Genomic DNA, 27,739 nt, shown 5'->3' with positions numbered 1-27,739 from the left:
AATACTTGTGTGTTTTTCCGCGTGAAATCATAGGTCAAAAGCTTAGCCCAGTGTCTTTAGTCGAGTTAGCTAGCAAGCTTATACAATTTTATAGCCACAGCTACAATACTGAACAAAAATATGAATGCAACTTGCAACAATTTCATATGAGGAAATCAGTCAATTGAAATACATTAATTAGGCCCTAAACTATGGATTTCTCATGACTGGGAATACAGATATGCATCTGCTGGTTACAGATACCTTTAAAAAAAATGGGCCTCACAATGGGCCTCAGGATCTCGTCTCGGTATTTGTGCATTCAAATTGCCAATTGATAAAATGCAATTGGGTTCATTGTCTGTAGTTTATGCCTGCCGATACCATAACCCTACCGCCACAATGTGGCACTCTGTTCACAATGTTGACATCAGCAAACCGCTCACCCACAGGACGCCATACACATGGTCTGCGGTTGTGAGGCCGGTTGGATGTACTGCCAAATTCTCTAAAACAATGTTGGAGGCGGTTTATGGTAGAGAAATTAACATTACATTCTCTGCCAATAGCTCTGGTGGACATTCCTGCAGTCAGCATGCCAATTGCACACTCCCTCAAAACTTGAGACATCTGTGGCATTGTGTTGTGCACATTTGCCTTTTATTGTCCTTAGCACAAGGTGCACCTGTGTAATGATCATGCTGTTTACTAAGCTTCTTGATATGCCACACCAGTCAGGTGGATGGATTATCTTTGCAAAAGAGAAATGCACACTAACAGGGATGTAAACAAATTTGTGCAAAAACATTTGAAAGAAATACGCTTTTTGTGCGTATGGAACATTTCTGGGATTTTTTATTTCAGCTCAGGAAACATGTGACCAACCCTTTACATGTTGCGTTTATATTTTTGTTCAGTGTAGATGGTTAGTTTTTTGCTTCAACACACTAACCAGCTAACAAAGCTAACGTTAGCTAACAGAACAGCATTGGAATCAATGAAGTAGCTAGGTTGTCATTAGGTTACTAGCTTGTTAGCTAGCATGTTAGCTAGTTTGCAATGCAAAGGAAAAAGGACAATGTGTACTGTGTGGATAGACATTCAACTGTGCAGATAATGACTTGATTTTATGACTGTGACAATTTAGTTGTTATCATGCTGCAACTTCAATCTCTTCTAACTTTGTATTGGGTCTGGCATCAATGTCAGTGGAAAGATTCAGAGTAAACTGTGGAGGCAACAATGTTTCCCACCATGCAGTTGGAGACCCATCTGCATCTCTGTCAGAGCTGTCTATGGTGCTGCAAGAGTGGACTGCGCCTGCTCTCTCAGAGCTCTGTACATAGGTACGCTCTCTCCCTCTTTCTTTACAGCATTTACCTTTATGCAGAGCTTACAATGTGTGTGCCTGCCTGTGTGCGCTTGACACTGATACTTGTCTAATTACACTGTACTTACACTAGTATGCTGATGATAGTGGTCTGTTTAGAGGCATTGTTCAGTCCATGGTCCCAATACTGTATGTATTTGATTAATTATTTACCTTTTTTTGAACAGAGAAGACATATTGAGACCTAGGTCTCTTTTACAAATGCACCTTGTATATACAACATACATATACACATTATGCATTATATATATATATATATATATATATATATATATATATATATATATATATATATATATATTACACAGTACCAGTCAAACATTTGGACACACCTACTCATTCAAGGTTTTTTCTTTATTTTTACTATTGTCTACATTGTAGAATAATAGTGAAGACATACCACATGGAATCATGTAGTAACCATTTAAAAAAAAAACAAATCAAAATATATTTTTGATTTTAGATTCTTCAAAGTAGCCACCCTTTGCCTTGATGACAGCTTTGCACACTCTTGCATTCTCTCAACCAGCTTCATGAGGAATGCTTTTCCAACAGTCTTGAAGGAGTTCCCACATATGCTGAGCACTTGTTGGCTGCTTTTCCTTCACTCTGCGGTCCAACTCATCCCAAACCATCTCAATTGGGTTGAGGTCAGGTGATTGTGGAGGCCAGGTCATCTCATGCAGCACTCCATCACTCTCCTTGGTCAAATAGCCCTTACACAGCCTGGAGGTGTGTTTTGGGTCATTGTCCTGTTGAAAAATAAATGATAGTCCCACTAAGCGCAAACCAGATGGGAAGGCGTATCGCTGCAGAATGCTGTGGGATCCATGCTGGTTAAGTGTGCCCTTGAATTCTAAATAAATCACAGACAGTGTCACCAGCAAAGCACCATCACACCTCCTCCTCCATACTTCATGGTGGGAACCACACATGCAGAGATGTTCAGCTACTCTGCGTCTCACAAAGACACGGCAGTTGGAACCAAAAATCTCAAATTTGGACTCATCAGACCAAAGGACAGATTTCCACTGGTCTAATGTCCATTGCTTGTGTTTCTTGGCCCAAGCAGGTCTCTTCTTCTTATTGGTGTCCTTTAGTAGTGGTTTCTTTGCAGCAATTCGACCATGTTGATGTTGAGATGTCTGTTACTTGAACTCTTTGAAGCATTTATTTGGGCTGCAATTTATGAGGCTGGTAACTCTAATGAACTTATCCTCTGCAGCAGAGATAACTCTGGGTCTTCCTTTCCTGTGGCTGTCCTCATGAGAGCCAGTTTCATCATAGCGCTTGATGGTTTTTGCGACTGCACTTGATAAAACAAGTTCTTGAAATGTTCCGCATTGACTGACCTTCATGTCTTAAGGTAATGATGGACTGTCGTTTCTCTTTGCTTATTTGAGCTGTTCTTGCCATAATATGGACTTGTTCTTTTACCAAATAGGGCTATCTTCTGTATACCACCCCTACCATGTCACAACAACTGATTGGCTCAAACGCATTAAGAAGGAAAGAAATTCCACAAATTAACTTTTAACAAGGCACACCTGTTCATTGAAATGCATTCCATGTGACTACTTCATGAAGCTGGTTGAGAGGATGCCAAGAGTGTGCAAAAGCTGTCATCAAATATATTTGGATTGTTTTTTTTTCTCACTTTTTTGGTTACTATATGATTCCATATGTGTTATTTCATAGTTTTGATGTCTTCACTATTATTCTACAATGTAGAAAATAGTAAAAACAAAGAAAAACCCTTGAACGAGTAGGTGTGTCCAAACCTTTGACTGGTACTGTGTATTTATATATATGTGTGTGTGTGTGTGTGTGTGTGTGTGTGTGTGTGTGTGTGTGTGTGTGTGTGTGTGTGTGTGTGTGTGTGTGTGTGTGTAAGGAAAAACACAGTCATGGGAAGCATAAATAAAACATCACAAATCACCCAGAAAAACTTTTACATTCCTCCACTAATAAGTCCCCAATCAATACTTTAAATTGCCCAAACGGCACCAGAACATCAAGATTAAATTTATTTTGAATTTTGTTACAGCAATACTGTGCGTTAAAACTAAAAGCAGATTTACCTAGCTCGGTGGAGACCCTAGGAACCTCGAGTTAACCAATCCTGTGAACGGGTTAAGCAACTCTGGTGTCTCTACTTCAACAGCAAAGTTGGATAAGACAGAAGTTTATGAAGTAGGGCCTTGTAAACAAAAAGGGAGTAATGTAGAGATCTATGGGTCTTTAGCGAAGTCCAGCCAACCTTTTGATATAGGATACAGTGATAAGTATCAAAACTGTCACCTGTAACAAAACGAAGGGCACTGTGGTGGATTGCATCCAAATGTTTAAGAGTAGTAGCAGCTGCACTTTGATAAATAATATCACCATTATCAAGAACAGATAAAAAGGTTGACTGAATAATCTGCTTCCTACTGCTTAGAGAAAGACAATCTAGAAAAAACCAACTTTAAATCTTAGCTTCTTAACCAGCTCATCTATACTGAACAAAAATATACTGAGTTACAGTTCATATAAGGAAATCAGTCAATTTAAATACATTCATTAGGCCCAAATCTATGGTTTTCACATGACTGGGCAGAGGCCCACCCACTGGGGAGCCAGGCCCAGCCAATCAGAATGAGTTTTTCCCCACAAAAGGGCTTTATTACAGACAGAAGAACTCCTCAGTTTCATCAGCTGTCTGGGTGGCTGGTCTCAGACGATCCCGCAGGTGAAGAAGCCTGATGTGGAGGTCCTGGGCTGTCGTGGTTACACGTGGTCTGCGGTTGTGAGGCCGGTTGGACATACTGCCAAATTCCCTAAAACCACGTTGGAGGCAGCTTATGGTAGAGAAATTAACATTAAATTCTCTGCCAACAGCTCTGGTGGACATTCCTGCAGTCAACATGCCAATTGCACGCTCCCTCAACTTGAGACATCTGTGGCATTGTGTTGTGACAAAACTGCACATTTTAGAGTGGCCTTTTATTGTCCCCAGTACAAGGTGCACCTGTGTAATGATCATGCTGTTTAATCAGGTTCTTGATATGCCACACCTGTCAGGTGGATGGATTATTTTGGCAAAGGAGAAATGCTCACTAACAGGGATGTAAACAAATTTGTGCACAACATTTGAGAGAAATAAGCTTTTGTGCGTATGGAACATGTCTGGGATCTTTTATTTCAGCTCATGAAACGTGACCAACACTTTACATGTTGTGTTTATATTGTTGTTCAGTATATATGTTTTTTTAAATGTCAAATCCACATCAATACAAATGCCTTAGTATTTACAGTGGCTTGCGAATGTATTCACCCCCCTTGGCATTTTTCCAATTTTGTTGCCTTACAACCTGGAATTAAAATTGATTTTTGGGGGGTTTGTATCATTTGATTTACACAACATGCCTACCACTTTGAAGATGCAAAATATTTTTTCTTGTGAAACAAACAAGAAATAAGACAAAAAAACAGAACTTGAGCGTGCATAACTATTCACCACCCCAAAGTCAATACTTTGTAGAGCCACCTTTTGCAGCAATTACAGCTGCAAGTCTCTTGGGATATGTCTCTATAAGCTTGGCACATCTAGCCACTGGGATTTTTGCCCATTCTTCAAGGCAAACTGCTCCAGCGCCTTCAAGTTGGATGGGTCCGCTGGTGTACAGCAATCTTGAAGTCATACCACAGATTCTCAATTGGATTGAGGTCTGGGCTTTGACTAGGCCATTCCAAGACATTTAAATGTTTCCCGTTAAACCACTCAAGTGTTGCTTTAGCAGTATGCTTAGGGTCATTGTCCTGCTGGAAGGGGAACCTCCATCCCAGTCTCAAATCTCTGGAAGACTGAAACAGGTTTCCCTCAAGAATTTCCCTGTATTTAACGCCATCCATCATTCCTTCAATTCTGACCAGTTTCCCAGTCCCTGCCGATGGAAAAACATCCCCACAGCAGGATGCTGCCACCACCATGCTTCACTGTGGGGATGGTGTTCTCGGGGTGATGAGAGGTGTTGGGTTTGCGCCAGACATTTTCCTTGATGGCCAAAAAGCTCAATTTTAGTCTCATCTGACCAGAGTACCTTCTTCCATATGTTTGGGGAGTCTCCCACATGCCTTTTGGCAAACACCAAACGTATTTGCTTAATTTTTTTCTGGCCACTCTTCTGTAAAGCCCAGCTCTGTGAAGTGTACGGCTTAAAGTGGTCCTATGGACAGATACTCCAATCTCTGCTGTGGAGCTTTGCAGCTCCTTCACGGTTATCTTTGGTCTCTTTGTTGCCTCTCTGATTAATGCCCTCCTTGCCTGGTCCGTGAGTTTTGGTGGGCGGCCCTTTCTTGGCAGGTTTGTTGTGGTGCCATATTCTTTCCATTTTTTAATAATGGATTTAATGGTGCTCCGTGGAATGTTCAAAGTTTCAGATATTTTTTTTATAACCCAACCCTGATCTGTACTTCTCCACTACTTTGTCCCTGACCTGTTTGGAGAGCTCCTTGGTCTTCATGGTGCTGCTTGCTTGGTGGTTCCCCTTGCTTAGTGGTGTTGCAGACTCTGGGGCCTTTCAGAACAGGTGTATATATACTGAGATCATGTGACAGATCATGTGACACTTGGAGTGCACACAGGTGGACTTTATTTAACTAATTATGTGACTTCTGAAGGTAATTGGTTGCACCAGATCTTATTTAGGGGCTTCATAGCAAAGGGGGTGAAACAAGTTATTTTTTTCATTTCACTTCACCAATTTTGACTATTTTGTGTATGTCCATTACATGAAATCCAAATAAAAATCCATTTAAATTACAGGTTGTAATGCAACAAAATAGGAAAAATGCCAAGGGGGATGAATACTTTTGCAAGGCAGTGGATATGTGGGAACACTTTAGATTGGAGAACCATCTGTTGAGTGAACATGTAGTTCATCGGAAACATTCTTATGAGAGTTTGAAAACAACATGTATTTCGTTTTGCCTGTATTAAGTACAAGTTTTAAATCAGCAAGGTAGTTTTGACACAGCCAGATCAACAGTTGGGGCAATAGCATACATAATAGTATCATCCGCATATAGATGAAGTTTTCCATTTTTAACAGATTGACCAACAGTGTTTATATAAATAGTGAAGAGAACATGTCCCAAAATCAACCCCTGTGGTCCATCTTTATGTACTTCAAGAAATTCAGACTTAACCCCATCAATCACGATGGCCTGAGTTCTGTCACTAAGATAGTCATGAAACCATGAACAGGTGTCAGAGCTCAGGCCTATCTTATTTAATAAAATAGCATGATCAACAGTATCAAAAGCTTTTGACGGGTCGACAAACAAAGCAGCACATTTCATTGTAGTGTCTAAAGCATTGACAAGATCATTAACAACTAAAGTGGTTGCTGTAATAGTGCTATGCCCAGGCCTAAAACCTGATTGGTTTACATTCAAACTACATTTCTAAGATAAAAATAAGCAAAGTTGTACATTTACCAAGGATTCAAGAATCTTAGCTAGACAAGGAAGCCATGAAATGGGGCGATAATTATTAAGATCACCACTATCCCTGCCCTTATGGAGTGGCAGCACCAGAGCTGATTTCCATACTTTTGGAATATTTCTTGATAACAATGTTAAATAAAAAATATGGGTTATTGAGCCAACAATGACAGGCACTGCACACTTAAGCAGACCGGGATCCAATTGGTCAGCCTCTGTGGATCTCGTCTATTTGTAGCAAAGCATCCAGACTTCTTTTTCTGTAAATAGACTAAAAGAAAAGCTTTAACTATAATTTCTCTGATCATTCAGTAAGTTTACCCAATCAGCATCCAGACCAATAACATTGTGAATAGGCTTAGAAGTTCTTTCAAAGAGATAGCCGCTGAAATGAAATAGTGATTAAATGCATCAATGATGGCATTTTTTCCCCGTAATGAGGCCAGTGTCTGAATTAATTTGTTGTGGCAGAGAGGAGGAAGTAGAATCCTTCAGCGATTTGACAGTTTTTTTTTCCTGAATTTTGCCAGGTTCCCATTACATTCCGAATGAGTGGTTACATAATAATCAGATTTAGCCTTTCTGATTGGTCTTACACAATGATTCCTCAGTTGTTAAAAGCTTTCCAGTCCGGGCCCGTGATCCCAGTACTGTGTGTTGTCACTCTGTTTAATTAGCATTCATTGTGTCTCATTGCAGAGCGGCAGTAAACTAGTACAACCTTCTTGGTGTAAAACCTGATGCCTCACTAGAGCAAATAAAGAATGCATTTTTTGACAAATCAAAAAAGGTACGACAATCTCCTAGCCTATCATTTAAAAGCTTCACATACTTAGTAAATGTAGGAAAGGCACAGTTCAAGCAGCACAGATTTAGGGTTTGTTGCATGACAGTTTATATTGCAGCATCTCTGTCCAACCACACGAGTGCACTCTTGCACAGTATTTTTCTACTTTCTTCCAACATGACATTCCCACGGTGTTCATGTATAATATATTATATTTATTTTGTTGTTGTGAGGATCTCTATGTTAACAGGGCTGTACAGTATGTTTACCAGTATATATCTGTGTTGTGTGAGCAGTGGTCAATTTTAGCATGTAAATCTTGGTGGGGAAAACTCCAAAAAAAAAAAAATTTGATGCATGCCAGCAAAGCCACACAGAACACAACACAACACTAAACAATACATGAATTGCACTATAACGGTGACAAACGGTGCCCACAAACTGTTAGGGCCTACATAAAGCTGTCCCAACAGCAGAGCTTTCTTTTCAGCACCATGGAGTGAATTCTTACCACTGCTACACCTGGCTGTCAACAGAGCCTTGTCTGGCAGCGAAACAGTTAATTCAGCCTAATTTACTGCCTTTAAAAAAAACATAGCTGATATGGCTGACTTGCTTAAACAAATGTGGTTTCTACTGACAATTGAGATGTACAAACTATGGCATAAGAGGACGATGAGCGGATAAGAGGCAATCCATAATTTCGATTAAGACATTAATGAGTGAGCTAGGATGGACTTAGTCAATGTAACTATTTGTTCAGCACTTTTGAAAATGTACAGCAACAGAATTCAGAACATGGGCCGTTCTTATAGTGTTCTCCCTGTACACCAAGTCAGAACCGTAGGATAAATAAAGGGGGCATATAAGCAGACAATGAAAGCTCTTACAATATTAGATGATTACATTTCTCTAAAACAGGTTATAGGCTACATGTTCACCACCACGTCAGAACAGTAGGCTAAGTTATGAGGGGGAAAGGGACCAAATGATTAGGGTGAGGCACATGGGCTACTAACAGCTTACTACACAACATACACATAGTATTACTTTCTTACATACACTATACATATCTCCCTGGCATATTACATCATTTATGCAGCAGCATACAATACATTTTTGGACTCACCTTGTTGTGCTGTGGTCACTTGAACAGGAAGGTGGCGCGGCAGTCTTTGTGGGCGAATTTTGTCATCAAACTTTGTCATCAAAGTCTGGCATTCTCTGGATTTATGGTGCTTTCAAGACAACTGGGAACTCTGGAAAAAAAAACAAGGTCGAATCATGACGTCAGTGATCTTCAGGTCAGAGCTCTAGAAAGAGGACCGAGTTCCCGACTTTGAATTCCGAGTTGGATGACTATTCAAAACGTATTTTTCCAGTCAGAGCTAGTTTTTTTCCAAGTTCCCAGTTGTCTTGAACTCACTGAAGTCTGAGATTTCCCAGTTCAGAGTTTCCAGTTGTTTTGAACATGGCAGAAGTCATGCTGGATTGACAGCATGACCCATGTTGAATGTTTATCCTTTTAAGCTTGGAAAAGAGACCCTTAAACCGAGACTTGTACCACACACCCACTCCACTGATTGCTTTGCAATGCTTGCAGTTAGCCACTGATTCCTTCCAAACCACTCATTGTTGAATTTGCGATTTCCAACTTGTTGTGTAACGTTTATGTCCAATGGCCGATGAGCACCGATACGTTTTATCTATAATTTCTCTTCATAATTTCTCTTCATATGACAAGGATTGAAAAGGATTGCCAGTAGATTGTCGACTTGATTCATGATGATGACTGCTAGCTAAGATTTTGAAAGTATGATGTTGACATGATCAGTCCAATCAAAGCTACGGTAGATATAACGTGATTTTACATTTTATCTGTGGCCAATGACCTTGAGCCTTCTTGGAAGGGCACTTCTAATGTAACTCTATGACAGCACCCAAGGGGCTTGAATTTACGAGCTCTCCCCGTAGATGACAGAACACTGAGCCAATCACGGTACAACTAGAGAACATTACCAACCCCTACGCTCCGTATTTTCCGCTGGCTGTCCCACCACCACAGAAAGGTCTCCCTCTCTCTGTCTCCCTCTCTCTGTCTCCCTCTCTCTGTCTCCCTCTCTCTGTCTCCCTCTCTCTGACTCCCTCTCTCTGTCTCCCTCTCTCTGTCTCCCTCTCTCTGTCTCCCTCTCTCTGTCTCCCTCTCTCTGACTCCCTCTCTCTGTCTCCCTCTCTCTGTCTCCCTCTCTCTGTCTCCGTCTCTCTGTCTCCCTCTCTCTGTCTCCGTCTCTCTGACTCCCTCTCTCTGTCTCCCTCTCTCAGAGCGGAGGCTCAGGAGAGTATGCGCTACTGGTATCAGTTCAAACGCTCTCAGCCTCAGGAGACCATGGCTGAGGAGTGGGGGAGGAAGAATAACTTTTAGAATAGTTAGCTACTGTATGCTCATCATGTGACTGAGCATCAGCGCTCACGTTCTCTTCAGGTAACATCATGGGGAAAGATCAGAGTGAAATTGATACTGTATGTATGTACACTCATAGTTAAATAAGAAATGCAGTAATTCTGTCACGTTCAAGGAAGGTAATCTGTCACTCCTAAACCAAATGCATTTCTGAATTCTGCCAAACATCTGTGCCAAAATGTCACAATTGCCTATTACTGCTATTACTATATTGTTACTCATTCATAGTCTAGACTAAATAGTCTGGAGACTCAGATAACTGTCTGTCTGTAGGCACAGGTGCCCCTGGCTCAGACCCAGGTTATGCTGTCATAGATCTGGTAATCTGTGTTTTTGCACGTTGAATTGGCAGCATTTTTATTGTTTGTAGAGATTCAACTTTTCCTGGTATATGACTTACATTTGTACTAGTACAGAATAATAAAACATGAATAATAATCAAAATGCCAATTCAACTGCCAACGATATTCCCCTGTGTGCTGTGTGGACGTCTGTGTTGTCTGACAGGTGTCTCTCTGTCTTCCGGTCACACAGAAAGTTGGAGTCTGTCCATAACAACTTCATGGACGAGAAGGACGGTCATCACACAGATCTACAACGAGTCCAAAGAGAGGGCAAGGTGTGTGAAACATATTATTACATGTATTATGACTGTTATTACCCAGTTATTACATGTTATTACACTGTTGTAGTTACGGTAGTGGTAATAATCAATATTGCATGGAATATGTATTCATATGATTTGTTGGTATGATATACCTGAGGCAGGAACTGATTGTATATTTCTTCATTTTGATTTCGCAGAGTGAACGGGTTTAAGAAGCAGACAGAGATTCTCAAACAGAAACATGCAGAGTTCCTGGAGAAATACAAAATCACTCGCAACAGTGGAGAGGGCAAGTAGGAGTTTAGTAGAATAAGAGTACATCTTAAAACAAAGGGGATTGAGTTGGCCGAAGGCCTCTGGAGAGGAATGGAGTCGGTCAGGAAGGGGAGTGAACGGTTGAATGAGTTAGGAGTAGTTAGCTTTTTTAAATGGTTTTGTGGCAAACGTTGTTGATGTGCACAGCTCAAGTTTGCTTGGACCTCGGATACTAAGCTGAGGAGTTAAAAACATAATGTGTAATACCTGGGTGAAACGGGAACAGTAATGGGGTACATGTCTTTGTCACAGTAAAGTCTCGCCCCACAGCCATTCTAGGTTTCTCCAGAAGGAGAATACGTTGTGGAGGTTTGGTCTGGTATCACAAGACTAACAGCAGTAGGACACGGTCATTAGCAGCACATCCCTTCCCCTATTGGATGGAACCAAGACTCCTGTTAGCCAGTTGCTAATTGGTTTGCATGCCATTGACATGCCGTTTCCCCCACGGCTGTGCAGAGGCAGTCTCAACGAGGTTCATGGGACTGTGAGTTTTCCCACTGGAGATGGGGCATTCCGGATACAGTAAAACTTCAGTGTTGCGTAATGTAAGTCTATGGTTGCGTACTGTAAAGACTAATCAAAGATAGAATCCCTTAATGACAGATAGGGGGTGTTCTGCACAGCTGCCCTTGAACCAATGGGATTCAGTCATTGTGCCTCTGTGTGTCAATGATATCATGGAACTCTTGACACTGCTACTGGGGCTAAGGTGGACCCAAATACAGTCATAAAAATATACTTTTCAGGACAAGAGTTTTTCCTGACAATGTTACCTACATGCAATATTTAAGGCCTACAGCTTTTCCTGGTTATGTGATGAGGAAAAACTGTCCCTAGATATAATATATTATTTCCTATTGAAAGGACATGGAATCAAGAGAAATTTGAAAATTAAGTAATATTATGACTTTTTAAAATAGTATTTAATTGTGCACTTGTCTGATGTTGAAGAATTCATTTTAGGAATGTTAATTATACTATGGAAAGTACTGAAGTGCCGCGTGGCCAGATTCACATTTCTGAGATTAGAAATGTATTTCATTTATTGCTGTGGTGACGGCCAATGGACACTTACCATAAGTCACAGATTGTGTTTCAGTGATGTTTAATGACAGCCTTAACTCTTCCTGGTGTCATGTGGATTCATGCAATGATGAATAAGTAAATAAACACTGTTCCTCTGATCTCAACCAACAACATCCAGGGTTTTATTTTGAGCTTGTTTCTCACCTGATTCCACTCTCACATGTCCTGTCAGGTTTGGGGTGTTGAAAAACATGGGGTGCAGAGTGTGTTAATGACTCAATGGCCTTGTGTTGTTTCTCAAGCCCTTAGCTGAAACCACAGGAGATAACAGGTCCCCGCATACCGACATCCCCCATGTAGTGCACGAGTGCCCCCTCATAACCCAAACACACCACCACACCGACAGAGACTCTTCTGTCGATGTAAAGACAAACTGATGGGATACAGGGTTCACTGTCTGTGCTGCTGATAGAGGTTTTGTAATCCTCTGACTGTGACCTAAATGAGTTGGGAAAATGTATTATTCTTTCCAAATAAATTATTAATATCAATTCACTGGGGGTGATCAGTTATTGGTTGGTGTGTTTTATGTCTGTCTGTGAGAGAGAGAGAGAGCTTGGAGTTGAATTTGGATTTGGGTGAATGATATAAAGAGATCTTAGTGCAATAAAATTACCCCCTTTATTGTATCATTATTAAAAATGTATTATGTGGCTGAGAAAGTGGAGTGGTAAATGATTGACTGACCTGCTGAATGACGAATTGAAGGGCGACGTTCACCTGTCTCCAGTGCGCGAGTGCGTCCATGTCATTTTGAAAAAGTTGGCAGTGCAACGGTTACGCGGAATTCGGAGTGCGCCTTTTAATTGTGATCTGAAGGGCAAAGGACATGAGTAACCAATCATAACAAACCAAGAGACGCTGTCAAGGACCATTCTCTTTGTGGACTGCTCTGGCACCATGAACTTCAATATGTTATTATCAAAGAGGACAAAAGGATAAGTCGCGGCGGCACAAGCTTCTTCAACGAAACGTCATCTAGGCTATTTCTCAGAGACACCGCTGTGGATAGGCTACGCAGTGTCATGAAATGTGCGTTCGGCACCATAGCCTATGTGATTCAAGACATTCGTGTTGGATCGTAAATAAGGGATATTTGTCCTTTTTAAACGTTTTTAGAGACAAGGATACAATATCGCAAAATATCTTATCGGGACTATAAATGGACCTGTAGTCACGCCACTACTGACGCTCAGCCACGGACCGTTTCATGGGTTTCTGGCCAACAATGGGCGAATGTAACCGGCTTACAGACCCAAACCTCTGGCTTTGGAATATTGGGGGCCATCATTCAAAGTTCACACAACTCTCAGTAAAATAAATGCAACCAAACTGTATTGAATTGAATGTGAACGACTGAGATTTATTAAATTAGGCTATTTGTCAATATGCAGGCATCAAATTTGTGCGCTTGATTGCCAAGAATGATTAAGCCGATTGATGGCATTAGATTATAAATTGTTACATTGTAGCCAAATACATTGTGCAAATATTGATGAATTAAGTTACAGTTTCAAGCCAATCATTGGAGTGTTAGCCTACTCATTTGCTATAGACGGCTTCATCATTCCTTATTTGTATAAAATTAATACATTTCACGTTCATGCTTAACGAACGGTATGGGAATGCCACCCCGGCTGTCAATACATAAAATGGAACCTAAGGACTACAGATGGAATATTGATTAAGTGGAGAGAAAAAACTAAAGAAAATAACCAATTCATTGACGAAAATTTTGGCGTTCTTTTTGGTGTACTGCACAATGGGGATTATGCTTCAAGTTATTCTAGGAATGTTTCAGTTCCTCTTGCTCTCCAGAATACCCACGTCCCATGCCAAGGTATGTCAGATAACTCACTACACTATTTTAGACTATTGTCTGCATGGGAATCTCAGGAGTTTAGATTTGTTTTATTCCTTTGTATTATGCTACAAAACATCTCGTTTATTTGAAGGGAAAATAAAGATAGGAAGAAAATGAATACAGTGACTTTAGTAGCAGTATAGCCTATTTCTTTCTAATATTTTAAACTGATCTTTGTGTGTTTGGAGCTTACCCCCATGGTCATTGACGCTCTGAGCTTACAAAGCTTTATGGAATTATGTGGTGCACCTCTCACTCTCTCCTAGACATATGTACCATGTTGACTAATGGTAGACTCATGTACCATGTATGGATAGGCACAATGTGACACAACTCTGCCAGACTGACTGGCATGTACTTTGTAACACAAGGCAGATGTACTGTACATGAGTGACATATGGGGATAGATAATAATTTGCCAACATAATAGTCTCCATAGACTCTCAAACACACAGCTCTTCACATGGCAGATTGGTTTTATTTATGTCTGGTGTTTTCATATCAAGAACATGTAGTGGCCTGAAGCTGCCCTGATTGAGCTGCGTGGCCATGGGATATATCAGGTTGGAGGTCCTGGGAATCATGTTGCATTGGGGCCCAATCTCTCTCTCTCTCTGTCGCACGCGCACACATACAGTGAGGGAAAATAGTATTTGATCCCCTGCTGATTTTGTATGTTTGCCCACTGACAAAGAAATTATCAGTCTATAATTTTAATGGTAGGTTTATTTGAACAGTGAGAGACAGAATAACAACAAAACAATCCAGCAAAACGCATGTCAAAAATGTTATAAATTGATTTGCATTTTAATGAGGGAAATAAGTATTTGGCAGTTAGAGGGTGTAAGACTCTGCAGCTGGCATTGTGTGGGCTGCTGCAAGAGCTTGGCTGGCACTGTTTAGATTACTTGTGTGTGTTTGAGAGAGAGCAAGTGTGTGTGTGTGTGTGTGTGTGTGTGTGTGTGTGTGTCTGTGTCAGAGAGAGAAACACAGAGAGAGTGAGAGTGTGCCAATTCCAGTGTCAGACAGGATCAGATCCAACCAGACTGGAAGGGGAATAGTCTCCTCTGGGAAAAGCAATACAGAAACACACACTTGGGGTGACAGTATCAACTCCTTCTAGGGGCCAGTCTGTGGAGCTATAGCCCACCCTACTTCTTCTAGGGGCCAGTCTGTGGAGCTATAGCCCACCCTACTTCTTGTAGGGGCCAGTCTGTGGAGCTATAGCCCACCCTACTTCTTGTAGGGGCCAGTCTGTGGAGCTATAGCCCACCCTACTTCTTGTAGGGGCCAGTCTGTGGAGCTATAGCCCACCCTACTTCTTCTAGGGGCCAGTCTGTGGAGCTATAGCCCACCCTACTTCTTCTAGGGGCCAGTCTGTGGAGCTATAGCCCACCCTACTTCTTCTAGGGGCCAGTCTGTGGAGCTATAGCCCACCCTACTTCTTCTAGGGGCCAGTCTGTGGAGCTATAGCCCACCCTACTTCTTCTAGGGGCCAGTCTGTGGAGCTATAGCCCACCCTACTTCTTCTAGGAGCCAGTCTGTGGAGCTATAGCCCACCCTACTTCTTCTAGGGGCCAGTCTGTGGAGCTATAGCCCGCCCTACTTCTTCTAGGGGCCAGTCTGTGGAGCTATAGCCCACCCTACTTCTTCTAGGGGCCAGTCTGTGGAGCTATAGCCCGCCCTACTTCTTCTAGGGGCCAGTCTGTGGAGCTATAGCCCGCCCTACTCCGGGGGATGTTGTGTACTGATCGATTTGTGATATGAATGAAACACCAGTGTGATCTGACATGTTTCTTGTTGCTCAGACACGTACTACAGTATATGTGTTCACAAAATGGCCACACACACATCGGTGAACTCTGAATCAAATGGAACCATACCAGAAACTGTCGATAGAGCACGGGGGCAGGGTAGGGGGGTGGGGCGGTTGAAAGGGGGGCAATTGGGCAAAGTCTACATTCTCTCAGCAGTGGCCTTGGTCCACTCAGACCTAATAATGACGTTGCGTGGGTGGGTGTGGGTGTGTGGTGTGTGTGTGCGTGCGTGCGTCTGTGCGTGCCTGTGTTTGAGAGTGTGTGTGTGAGAGAGAGTGTGTGTGTGTGCGTAAACTAAGTAGTATGTATTTTGTGTGGTATTCATCTGGCTAAGGTATTTGGTGTCAGTGTAGAGCATGAGAGGGTACGAGGGGCTGTAGGGTACTAGGGGCTGTAGGGTACTAGGGCTGTAGGGTACTAGGGGCTGTAGGGTACTAGGGCTGTAGGGTACTAGGGCTGTAGGGTACTCAGGGCTATAGGGTACTAGGGGCTGTAGGGTACTAGGGCTGTAGGGTACTCAGGGCTGTAGGGTACTCAGGGCTGTAGGGTACTAGGGCTGTAGGGTACTAGGGGCTGTAGGGTACTCAGGGCTGTAGGGTACTCAGGGCTGTAGGGTACTCAGGGCTGTAGGGTACTAGGGGCTGTAGGGTACTCAGGGCTGTAGGGTACTCAGGGCTGTAGGGTACTAGGGGCTGTAGGGTACTCAGGGCTGTAGGGTACTAGGGGCTGTAGGGTACTAGGGGCTGTAGGGTACTCGGGGCTGTAGGGTACTAGGGGCTGTAGGGTACTCAGGGCTGTAGGGTACTAGGGCTGTAGGGTACTAGGGGCTGTAGGGTACTCGGGGCTGTAGGGTACTCAGGGCTGTAGGGTACTCAGGGCTGTAGGGTACTAGGGCTGTGGGGTACTAGGGGCTGTAGGGTACTAGGGGCTGTAGGGTACTCGGGGCTATAGGGTACTAGGGGCTATAGGGTACTAGGGGCTGTGCGGTACTAGGGCTGTGAGGTACTCGGGGCTGTGAGGTACTGGGGCTGTGATGTACTCGGGGCTGTGACGTACTAGGGGCTGTGAGGTACTAGGGGCTGTAGGGTGCTAGGGGCTGTAGGGTACTAGGGGCTTAGGGGCTGTGAGGTACTAGGGGCTGTGAGGTACTAGGGGCTGTGAGGTACTAGGGGCTGTGAGGTACTAGGGGCTGTAGGGTGCTAGGGGCTGTGAGGTTTTAGGGGCTGTGAGGTACTAGGGGCTGTGAGGTACTAGGGGCTGTAGGGTGCTAGGGGCTGTAGGGTACTAGGGCTGTAGGGTACTAGGGGCTGTGAGGTACTAGGGGCTGTAGGGTACTAGGGCTGTAGGGTACTAGGGGATGTGAGGTACTAGGGGCTGTGAGGTACTAGGGGCTGTGAGGTACTAGGGGCTGTAGGGTGCTAGGGGGTGTAGGGTGCTAGGGGCTGTGAGGTACTCGGGGCTGTGAGGTACTCGGGGCTGTGAGGTACTAGGGGCTGTAGGGTGCTAGGGGCTGTAGGGTATTAGGGGCTGTGAGGTACTAGGGCTGCCTTCACTGTATATAAGGTTAAAAACATGCAGGGATTTCCCACCTGACACACATCTTCTTCTGCCACTCCTCTTCCAGCTAGCCCACTGGAGACCTGCAGACACCACCCCCAAATCTAGAGAAGGTACTCCCCCCGATAATCACACCAGCATACAGTGTCTTCGGAAAGTATTCAGACCCCTTTACTTAAAAAAGTATAATCCTCAGCAATCTACACACAATACCCCATAATGACAAAGCGAAAACATATTAAAATGCAAATGTATTAAAATCTTAAAACATAAATACCTTATTTACATAAGGATTCAGACCCTTTGCTATGAGACTCGAAATTGAGCTCAGGTGCATCCTGTTTCCATTGATCATCCTTGAGATGTTTCTACAACTTGATTGGAGTCCACCTGTGTCAATTCAATTGATTGGACATGATTTGGAAAGGCACACACCTGTCTATATAAGGTCCCACAGTTGACAGTGCATGTCAGAGCAAAAACCAAGCCATAAGGTCGAAGGAATTGTCCGTAGAGCTCCGAGACAGGATTGTTTCGATGAACAGATCTGGGGAAGGGTACAAAAAAATTTCTGCAGCATTGAAGGTCCCCAAGAACACAGTGGCCTCCATCATCCTTAAATGGAAGAAGTTTGGAACCACCAAGACCCTTCCTAGAGCTGGCCACCCGGCCAAATTGAGCAACCGGGGGAGAAGGGCCTTGGTCAGGGAGGTGACCAAGAACCCGATGGTCACTCTGACAGAGGTCTAGAGTTCCTCTGTGGAGATGGGAGAAACTTCCAGAAGGACAACCATCTCTGCAGCACTTCACCAATCAGGCCTTTATGGTAGTGTGGCCAGACGGAAGCCACTCCTCAGTAAAAGGCACATGACAGCTCACTTGGAGTTTGCCAAAAGGCACCTAAAGACTATCAGACAAAGAGATTCTTGATGAAAACCTGCTCCAGAGTGCTCAGGACCTCAGACTGGAGCGAAGGTTCACCTTCCAACAGGACAATGACCCGAAGCACACAGTCAAGCCAACTCAGGAGTGGCTTCGGGACAAGTCTCTGAATATCCTTGAGTGGCCCAGCCAGAGCCCGGACTTGAACCCGATCGAACATCTCTGGATAGACCTGAAAATAGCTGTGCAGCAACGCTTCCCATCCAACCTGACAGAGCTTGAGAGGATCTGCAGAGAAGAATGGGAGAAACTCCCCAAATACAGGTGTGCCAAGCTTGTAGCTCGATGCTGTAATCGTTGCCAAAGGTGCTTTAACAAATCATTGAGTAAAGGGTCTTAATACTTATGTAAATGTCGAAAAACCTATTTTCGCTTTGTCATTATTGGATATTGTGTGTAGATTGATGAGGAAAAAATACAATTTAATCAATTTTAGAAAAAGGCTGTAACGTAACAAAATGTGGAAAAAGTCAAGGGGTCTGAATACTTTCCGAAGGCATTGTATGTGAAGAGGCTGATGATGAGTCACTTTGTGTGTATGAATAACAGATGTGAGATTCATAAAGTGAGAATGAATACATTATGACTAGATTTGTGATGTGTTAGTGACCTTGTCAAACTCATGCATCTGAAGTCTCTCGCTCTCCTTCCCTCCAGTGCGTCGGTGGTTGGAGGTGTACTCTCGGAGTGGTTGTGAGCCCAGGGATAACCTGGTGGAGGTGTGGAGGGAGTTGCCGGGGGAGACGCATCACCTCTTCGTGCCCTCCTGTGTGTCGGTCCGCCGCTGTGGCGGGTGCTGCTCCGACGAGGCACTGGAGTGTGTGCCCTCACTCACACAAACTATCACCATGGAGGTACACACTCACACAAACTATCACCATGGAGGTACACACTCTCTCACCATGGAGGTACACACTCACACACACTATCACCATGGAGGTACACACTCACACAAACTATCACCATGGGGGTACACACTCTCTCACCATGGAGGTACACACTCACACACACGATCACCATGGAGGTACACACTCACACAAACTATCACCATGGGGGTACACACTCTCTCACCATGGAGGTACACACTCACACAAACTATCACCATGGGGGTACACACTCACACAAACTATCACCATGGGGGTACACACTCACACAAACTATCACCATGGAGGTACACACTCACACAAACTATCACCATGGGGGTACACACTCACACAAACTATCACCATGGAGGTACACACTCACACAAACTATCACCATGGAGGTACACACTCACACACTCTCTCACCATGGAGGTACACACTCTCTCACCATGGAGGGACACACTCACACAAACTATCACCATGGAGGTACACACTCACACAAACTATCACCATGGAGGTACACACTCACACAAACTATCACTATGGAGGTACACACTCACACACTCTCTCACCATGGAGGTACACACTCTCTCACCATGGAGGGACACACTCACACACACTCTCTCACCATGGAGGTCCACACTCACACACTCTCTCACCATGGAGGTACACACTCACACAAACTATCACCATGGAGGTACACACTCACACAAACTATCACTATGGAGGTACACACTCACACACTCTCTCACCATGGAGGTACACACTCTCTCACCATGGAGGGACACACTCACACACACTCTCTCACCATGGAGGTCCACACTCACACACTCTCTCACCATGGAGGTACACACTCACACAAACTATCACCATGGAGGTACACATTCACACAAACTATCACCATGGAGGTCCACACTCACACAAACTATCACCATGGAGGTATACACATATACACACACACACATAATGATTAGTAACTGTAGTTTGTTTCTTTGTCCTCTGCAGCTAATGAAGACCTCCTTTATGAAGCATGAGCTCATCGAGCTGGACTTCGTTGAGCACAGCCAGTGTGAGTGCAGGTGAGCACACACACACACACACACACACACACACACGCACGCACACACACACGGTCTATGCATGACTGTATTCTCTCAGTGTGTGTCCTCAAATAACCCGCTCTCTCTCCCTGTAGACTAAAAGAGGATCTTCAATCAGCCCCTACCAGGTAGAGTACTGAATGTATGTGGCTGTATGTGTACATGTGTGTTTGTCAGAGAGTGTTTGTCAGAGAGTGTTTGTCAGAGAGTGTTTGTCAGAGAGTGTTTGTCAGAGAGTGTTTGTCAAAGAGTGTTTGTCAGTGTGTGTCTGTTAGTGTGTGTCTGTGTGTGTGTCTGTGTGTGTGTGTGTGTCTGTGTGTGTTTGTCAGAGAGTGTTTGTCAGAGTGTCAGTGTGTTTGTTAGTGTGTGCGTCTGTTAGTGTGTGTGTGTTTGTCAGAGAGTGTTTGTCAGAGTGTCAGTGTGTTTGTTAGTGTGCGTCTGTTAGTGTGTGTGTGTGTGTGTGTCTGTCATTGTGTGTGTCGGAGAGTGTTTGTCAGTGTGTGTGTGTGTGTCTGTCTGTTAGTGTCTGTCTGTTAGTGTCTGTCTGTTAGTGTCTGTCTGTTAGTGTCTGTCTGTTAGTGTCTGTCTGTTGGTGTGTGTCTGTTACTGTGTGTCTGTTAGTGTGTGTCTGTGTTTGGGTCTGTTTCTGTGTACCTCTGTCTGCACCTCTAGCTTAGTGATTTAGCGTCTGTGATGCTTGAGCGCTAGCCTAATATCCCATGGGACAGTTCACATGCCACTGTCTCCATAGAGATGTGTCTCCATAGAGATGTGGTCCTCTGTAGCTCAATTGGTAGAGCATGGCGCTTGTAACACCAGGGTAGTGGGTTCGATCCCCGGGACCAGCCATACGTAAAAATGTATGCACACATGACTGTAAGTCGCTTTGGATAAAAGCGTCTGCTAAATGGCATATTATTATTATTATTATTATTATATTATATTATTAGCCTTCGTGCTGAGTGAGTGCTCTGAGAGGGATTACCAAAGCAGATAGAAACATCAATGTCTATATAACATTATTATTACACATCATGTTATTTTATAGTATTTCTGAGAAGATGCTAAGGCAAGGCTTTTGACCATACAGAGGGAAGGCTACTTTTGCTCTGTCACATGTTTGGAAGCCCCAGCCCACCCCTGTCTGAGTGGCAGAGTAACTAGCTGGCCTTAGACCAACAGAGCTGGACAGAGGTCAAGGCTCACAGAGAGGGAAAGTTAGGGAAAGAGTGAGAACTGAGGGATAGAGGGAAAGAGTGAAAAGGGGTAGAGACAGCTTTAAAGGGAGACAGAGGCAGACATTTTATTTTCTAATAAGGCTGTTGGACTCTAAGGGAATCCCCAAAAAATTGAATTAGAGACATTTAACTCAAAAAGTCTATAATGTATCTATTTAGATTTTGATCTGCTATTGGGATGAATTGTTGTTTGACACAGATGTATGTCTCTGACTAACAGACCTGCAAAGCCTCTGAGGAAAGGCAGGAAAAGGGAGAGAGGAAAATCCAAACGAAAGAAAAGTGGAACTATCAAAACTATGTAAGTTCAACTAAACATGCTTAATTAACCCCTGAGTTATTGCTTCTTTCTCCATTTACATAAAGCTTTTTGCACAAGTCTAAGCAAGTGTCTGTTTCTCTCTGGGTATGCGCACATAATTCCCAGAAAATCGCTCCACCCAGAGAGCTGAATTCAGCCCTTCTTCTTTTTCATCAATTCCACCTCCTCCCTCTCTCTCTGTGGCAACCCAGCCACCACCTCCTCCCTCTCTCTCTGTGGCAACCCAGCCACCATCTCCTCTCTCTCTCTCTGTGGCAACCCAGCCACCACCTCCTCTCTCTCTCTCTGTGGCAACCCAGCCATCACCTCCTCTCTCTCTCTCTGTGGCAACCCAGCCACCACCTCCTCTCTCTCTGTGGCAACCCAGCCACCACTTCCTCTCTCTCTGTGGCAACCCAGCCACCACCTCCTCTCTCTCTGTGGCAACCCAGCCACCACCTCCTCCCTCTCTCTGTGGCAACCCAGCCACCACCTCCTCCCTCTCTCTCTGTGGCAACCCAGCCACCACCTCCTCCCTCTCTCTGTGGCAACCCAGCCACCACCTCCTCCCTCTCTCTCTGTGGCAACCCAGCCACCACCTCCTCCCTCTCTCTGTGGCAACCCAGCCACCACCTCCTCCCTCTCTATCTGTGGCAACCCAGCCACCACCTCCTCCCTCTCTCTCTGTGGCAACCCAGACACCACCTCCTCCCTCTCTCTCTGTGGCAACCCAGCCACCACCTCCTCCCTCTCTCTCTGTGTCAACACAGCCACCACCTCCTCCCTCTCTCTCTGTGGCAACCCAGCCACCACCTCCTCCCTCTCTCTCTGTGGCAACCCAGCCACCACCTCCTCCCTCTCTCTCTGTGGCAACCCAGCCACCACCTCCTCCCTCTCTCTCTGTGGCAACCCAGCCACCACCTCCTCCCTCTCTCTCTGTAGCAACCCAGCCACCACCTCCTCTCTCTCTCTCTGTGGCAACCCAGCCACCACCTCCTCTCTCTCTCTCTGTGGAAACCCAGCCACCACCTCCTCCCTCTCTCTCTGTGGCAACCCAGCCACCACCTCCTCCCTCTCTCTCTGTGGCAACCCAGCCACCACCTCCTCCCTCTCTCTGTGGCAACCCAGCCACCACCTCCTCCCTCTCTCTCTGTGGCAACACAGCCACCACCTCCTCCCTCCCTCTCGGTGGCAGCCCAGCTGTAAAAACGAACAGCTCATCTCCTTTCCAAGACCCCAACTTTCTTTTGGTTTTCCTATTGGAATAAGGTTACGCCAATCATCATAATTTTATTAGCCAATCAGCAGTCTTTTTTTCCGGGACTGAACGTAATACCCGACCAGGCAGGGCCTCAGGCAATCTGTAGTTTCCATTCTGATGACCAACCTGTTTTTCTCTCCTGAAATTGCTTTTCTTTCGGATGTTTATTGTGCGTGCAGCTAAATAACAATTAGAATCAGAGAGAGTGGTGTTGTGTGTGTGGATCTTCATTAAACCTTGAACTGGAACTACTGCTTCCTCGTGTTCTGAACGGACACCCTGTGGTGGTTGCTACCGGCCTAAAATCCAGCACCTACGTTTTTTTAATCCCTTTTTATTGGTCCTTCGAATTCATAAACAACCCATATTTTTCACCAGCCATGACCACTCAGTAAGTCAGGCCCACACACAGATGTCCACTTTGTCTCTGCTTCATTAATTAAATCACTTCATTAAAGAAGTCCATTAGCCTCCCAGACAGGCCAGGGTGAGTTAACTCAGCCATGGATGGGCTCACTTAGACAGACACAGACTGAGGTTAACTCCCTAATGGGAGTCCCAGCCAATGGCACATTAAAGAGCCTCTCAGACGAGGGGAAGTCTACTATGTGGAACATCAGGTTTGAAAGCCACTGGTGTCTGTTTAAAGTTGCTGTATTTATTATATTCATAAATTAAGTGACTATTCTCTTTACCACCCCAGACCTTCCTCTCCCCCCACTACACCCTCTCCTCCCCCCACTACACCCTCTCCTCCCCCCACCACCCCGTCTCCCTTGCCAGGCCCTCGATGTACCCCCTGTCCTGGGAGGAAGTGGACACTCGATTTGCATTTGTGTCGGTGTCGCTGCAACGTGACCGCAGAGAAATGCAGTCAGAAAGGGAGAAGACTCAACCAGCACCTCTGCAGGTCAGTGTCCAGTGACAGCAAACCACCATCAGAACCAGAGCTATAGAAGGAGAGCTCGGACCACTACCACAGATAAAGTACCAACCATGACCATGCATCACAACCACATTCAACATGGCTAAACCACAACCAAACATTATGCATTTAATCAATCTGATCTGAACTCTCTCTCTTGTTTCATTTTTGTTTTAGATGTGAGGCCTGGAGGTGGTGATGCTCTTTCTCTCTCTCTGTCTCTCCGCTGGTTCCAAACTCACTCTCATCCATGCTCAGCGGAAGTCTGGGTAACAAAATATGAGTGGGGGATGTACCCCTAACTATCCCCTTCCTTGTCCTCCAGAAACACCAAGTCAGTGCAGTATTACAACGTAAATATATGTACATGTGCACCAACTGTGTCTAGATCTGTATCTGTATATGTGCAGTCAGTCAGTCTCATCATCACACAGCTTCTTCAGGCGTTTAGCTGCTATCGTTCAGTCAGCATGTATGGAACACTCTCTCCTTCACAAGGGTAAATGATGGGACCAAATGTAAAGCACAGTTTAGATGTCCGGTAACATGAGGGTGATGTGAGGCAGTGGGTGGCCAGGACGTTAGTTGTGGACCAGCCAGAATTCAACACTCACACCTCCGATGCTGTATGGGACATTGGAACTTTGGACATGAAGAGGATTTAGAGACCGATCACAGATCAGATATAACAGACACGTTCATGTTGAGTTTTGTTGTCTTCTTCATAGACACGGTGGGTCAGTGTTGCCCATGAACTGCTGTTGGACTGTTTTGCGAAAAGACAATGGCAACAGTTATGATGATCCTGATATTGATACACGTGTTATAGTTTTTGTACAGGGAGACTCCGATAGGAGAATGATTCCAGGGTCAAGTCATTAAAGTGCAGTAAGGATATAGAATAGTGAACGGACACATGCACATGCACACACACGTACACACACACACACATGCACACACACACACGTACCAGCTATGTGTTGTGTGTATGAAGCCATCAGGCTGCACCACCATGAACCTATAGCTAAGTGAGTTGAATAGCTGCATAGACTGTATCTGTGTGCATAGATTGTATATGTGTGCATAGACTGTATCTGTGTGCATAGACTGTATCTGTGTGCATAGACTGTATCTGTGTGCATAGACTGTATCTGTGTGCATAGACTGTATCTGTGTGTTCCACACACTGAATGACACAGATGGGTTACCCAGCCGCCGTTAGTCTCTCATTCCCAGCGTATGGTCACAGGCTGGATCACTGAGGGGTTTTCTGTCATTTGTTTGATTTGGTTTTTGTCTCCATCTCTCCGCTCCGGAGTGAAAGAGCTGTTCACGCCGACGGGGCTGTGGGGGGAATGACAATGATGAGGCCTGGCTATAGTCCAAGGGTTCACACACACACACACACACACACACATACTTCTGATTAGAAATGAATGCAATATAAGTCTAAATAAGTCCAAATGTTTTTTCTACTTCATTTTCTTTGTATAATTTGTTATATTTTGGCATAATTTTGTCCTGTTGACTTAATAGATGTTGTATATTGTGGCATGTTTCTTTGTTTTGTTTTTGTTTGTCCTTAATCTGTCTACATAAAGAGTCCCTCTGGGTGGCCGACTAATACCGTTATGTAGACATGAGGCATATCGCCACCTGTGTAGAATTTGAAACAGGGAGAGAGGTCTCAATGGCCACAAAATAGAACACAATATACATTCTAATGTGTAACTAAAATTATCACCAGGAAACTTGCCAGTTACAGAAAGACACTTGGAGAAGGGACTATATGCTCCATTCATACAGTAATAAACTACCCATGTTCATGAAATATCCAATATGAATGTGCTGGTTGCTTCCCTCAGCCACTGTGTTGTAGACCCATGAGTTTGACAAAGCGAGTCTAGGACATACCCTATATACTGTAGACTGTCCAGGTAGACCTATTCTAGCCCCCACTGTCTTATACTCAGCTATAGCAGGCAGACCCTGACTAAAAGTACATAATAATATCTTATAATGTCTTATAACCAACCACCATCTTGTGTATGATGTAGAGCATACTTTAGAATGTCTTGTCTTGTTATTCATTCCAATTATACTCCCATGTTACATACTTTACAATTACAAATGCATTGTAATGTGTATAACACTGATACTATTTTTGCTGCTACACCATTTGTGCCCTATCTAATGTAAGTGTGCAACTGTTTGTACCATGCAGTTTTGTGTCAGAGTAGGCCTATATTATGTCTGATTAATCAATTTGATGTCTATGTAAACAAAGCATACTGTCCTATTGAAGATGTTAATACTACCAGGAAATGTTAAAAACAAACGACCATGATACAATGTTCCAGATATTATTAAAGGAAACGTCTTATTTTTCATAAAATGTTTTGTTATTGGTAGTCTCTCCAATGTCCTTCCAATGCCCTTCCAATACCCTTCCAATGCCCTTCCAATGCCCTTCCAATGCGTCCAATATCCTTCCAATGCCCTTCCAATGCGTCCAATACCCTTCCATTGCCCTTCCAATGCGTCCAATACCCTTCCAATACCCTTCCAATGCGTCCAATACCCTTCCAATGCCCTTCCAATGCGTCCAATACCCTTCCAATACCCTTCCAATGCGTCCAATACCCTTCCAATGCCCTTCCAATGCGTCCAATACCCTTCCAATGCCCTTCCAATGCGTCCAATACCCTTCCAATGCCCTTCCAATGCGTCCAATACCCTTCCTGTAATCTCTTTGATGTCATCCCTTTTTTTCCCTCCTCCCTCCTCCCTCCTCTTCACTCCTCTCTTCCTTTTCATCTCTCTGAACGGTAATGAAAGATAAACAGGCTGATGATTAGAGTGATACCCTGGGAGTGAGGGATGGAGGGATAGAGCGTGTGTGAGTGACGTGATGATATGAGAAATAATATTGTCTCTCCTCCTCCTCACAAGAACTGTGCTGAGTCACCCGCACGCCGAAATGCGGGGGTCTACGTCACTGTCTGTGTGTGTGTCTGTGTGTCTGTGTGTGTGTCTGTGTGTGTGTGTCTGTGTCTGTGTGTATTGCTGAGTGGCAATTATTTTCATCTTCAAACAAGTGATGATAATGTGAATTTATGGGAATGTACTCAATCGTCCTCATATTGACTTTTCATGTCAGAGGTTGTGAGAGGCAGTGACAGTGCAATTTCCGTTAGCAGATGATATCTTGGAATTGGCTTCTAAGAGGAGTAATGCTTCCCCATCCAGTCCCTCTATCTCTCTCAGTGATGCAGTTCATCTTTTGGGGCCCACACTGATAGAGAAAGACAGAGTGGGCTCCAGTGAGAGTGAGCTCAAGGCTGATGCTGCCTGGCCTACCTGTCATGAAGGGCATCCTGCCAGTGACTAAATATAGAAGCCTGCACAAGATTAGGGGAACGGAGGGAGAGAAGGAGGGAGGGAGGAAGAGAGGGAGGGAGGAAGAGAGAGTGACTCATCCATCAGGAGACAAGGATTCATCCTATTCATCTATTTTTTGTAAAAATGTTGTCTACAATGAAAATACCCCAGAACCTTGTCATGTTAGTGAAGAACAATATTGGAATTGACTAACTGTGTCTGCTATGATGGTGAACTGACTAACTGTGTCTGCTATGATGGTGAACTGACTAACTGTGTCTGCTCGATGGTGAACTGACTAACTGTGTCTGCTATGATGGTGAACTGACTAACTGTGTCTGCTATGATGGTGAACTGACTAACTGTGTCTGCTCG

The 27,739-nt window shown here is 44.2% G+C and overlaps 1 protein-coding gene and 1 pseudogene across 1 annotated transcript; both read left to right on the top strand.

The window, feature by feature from the left end:
- The first annotated feature begins 1,221 nt into the window (after window positions 1-1,221).
- Window positions 1,222-12,610, top strand: LOC121535629 (annotated as a pseudogene).
- Window positions 12,611-12,879: 269 nt separating this feature from the next.
- On the top strand, window positions 12,880-26,766 carry LOC121533520 (vascular endothelial growth factor A-like). Its single transcript, XM_041839539.2, has 8 exons — window positions 12,880-13,955; window positions 17,421-17,466; window positions 18,953-19,149; window positions 20,164-20,237; window positions 20,354-20,386; window positions 21,717-21,797; window positions 23,762-23,968; window positions 24,161-26,766. The coding sequence occupies exons 1-8, from the start codon at window positions 13,878-13,880 to the stop codon at window positions 24,180-24,182; spliced, it is 738 nt and encodes a 245-aa protein (XP_041695473.2). The 5' UTR covers window positions 12,880-13,877; the 3' UTR covers window positions 24,183-26,766.
- Window positions 26,767-27,739: the final 973 nt, after the last annotated feature.

The sequence above is a fragment of the Coregonus clupeaformis genome, chromosome 2 (assembly GCF_020615455.1).
Source record: "Coregonus clupeaformis isolate EN_2021a chromosome 2, ASM2061545v1, whole genome shotgun sequence".
Classification (NCBI taxonomy): Eukaryota; Metazoa; Chordata; class Actinopteri; order Salmoniformes; family Salmonidae; genus Coregonus; species Coregonus clupeaformis.
The sequence above is the reverse complement of the archived record's forward strand: the minus strand, read 5'-3'. Positions and strand labels throughout refer to the sequence as shown.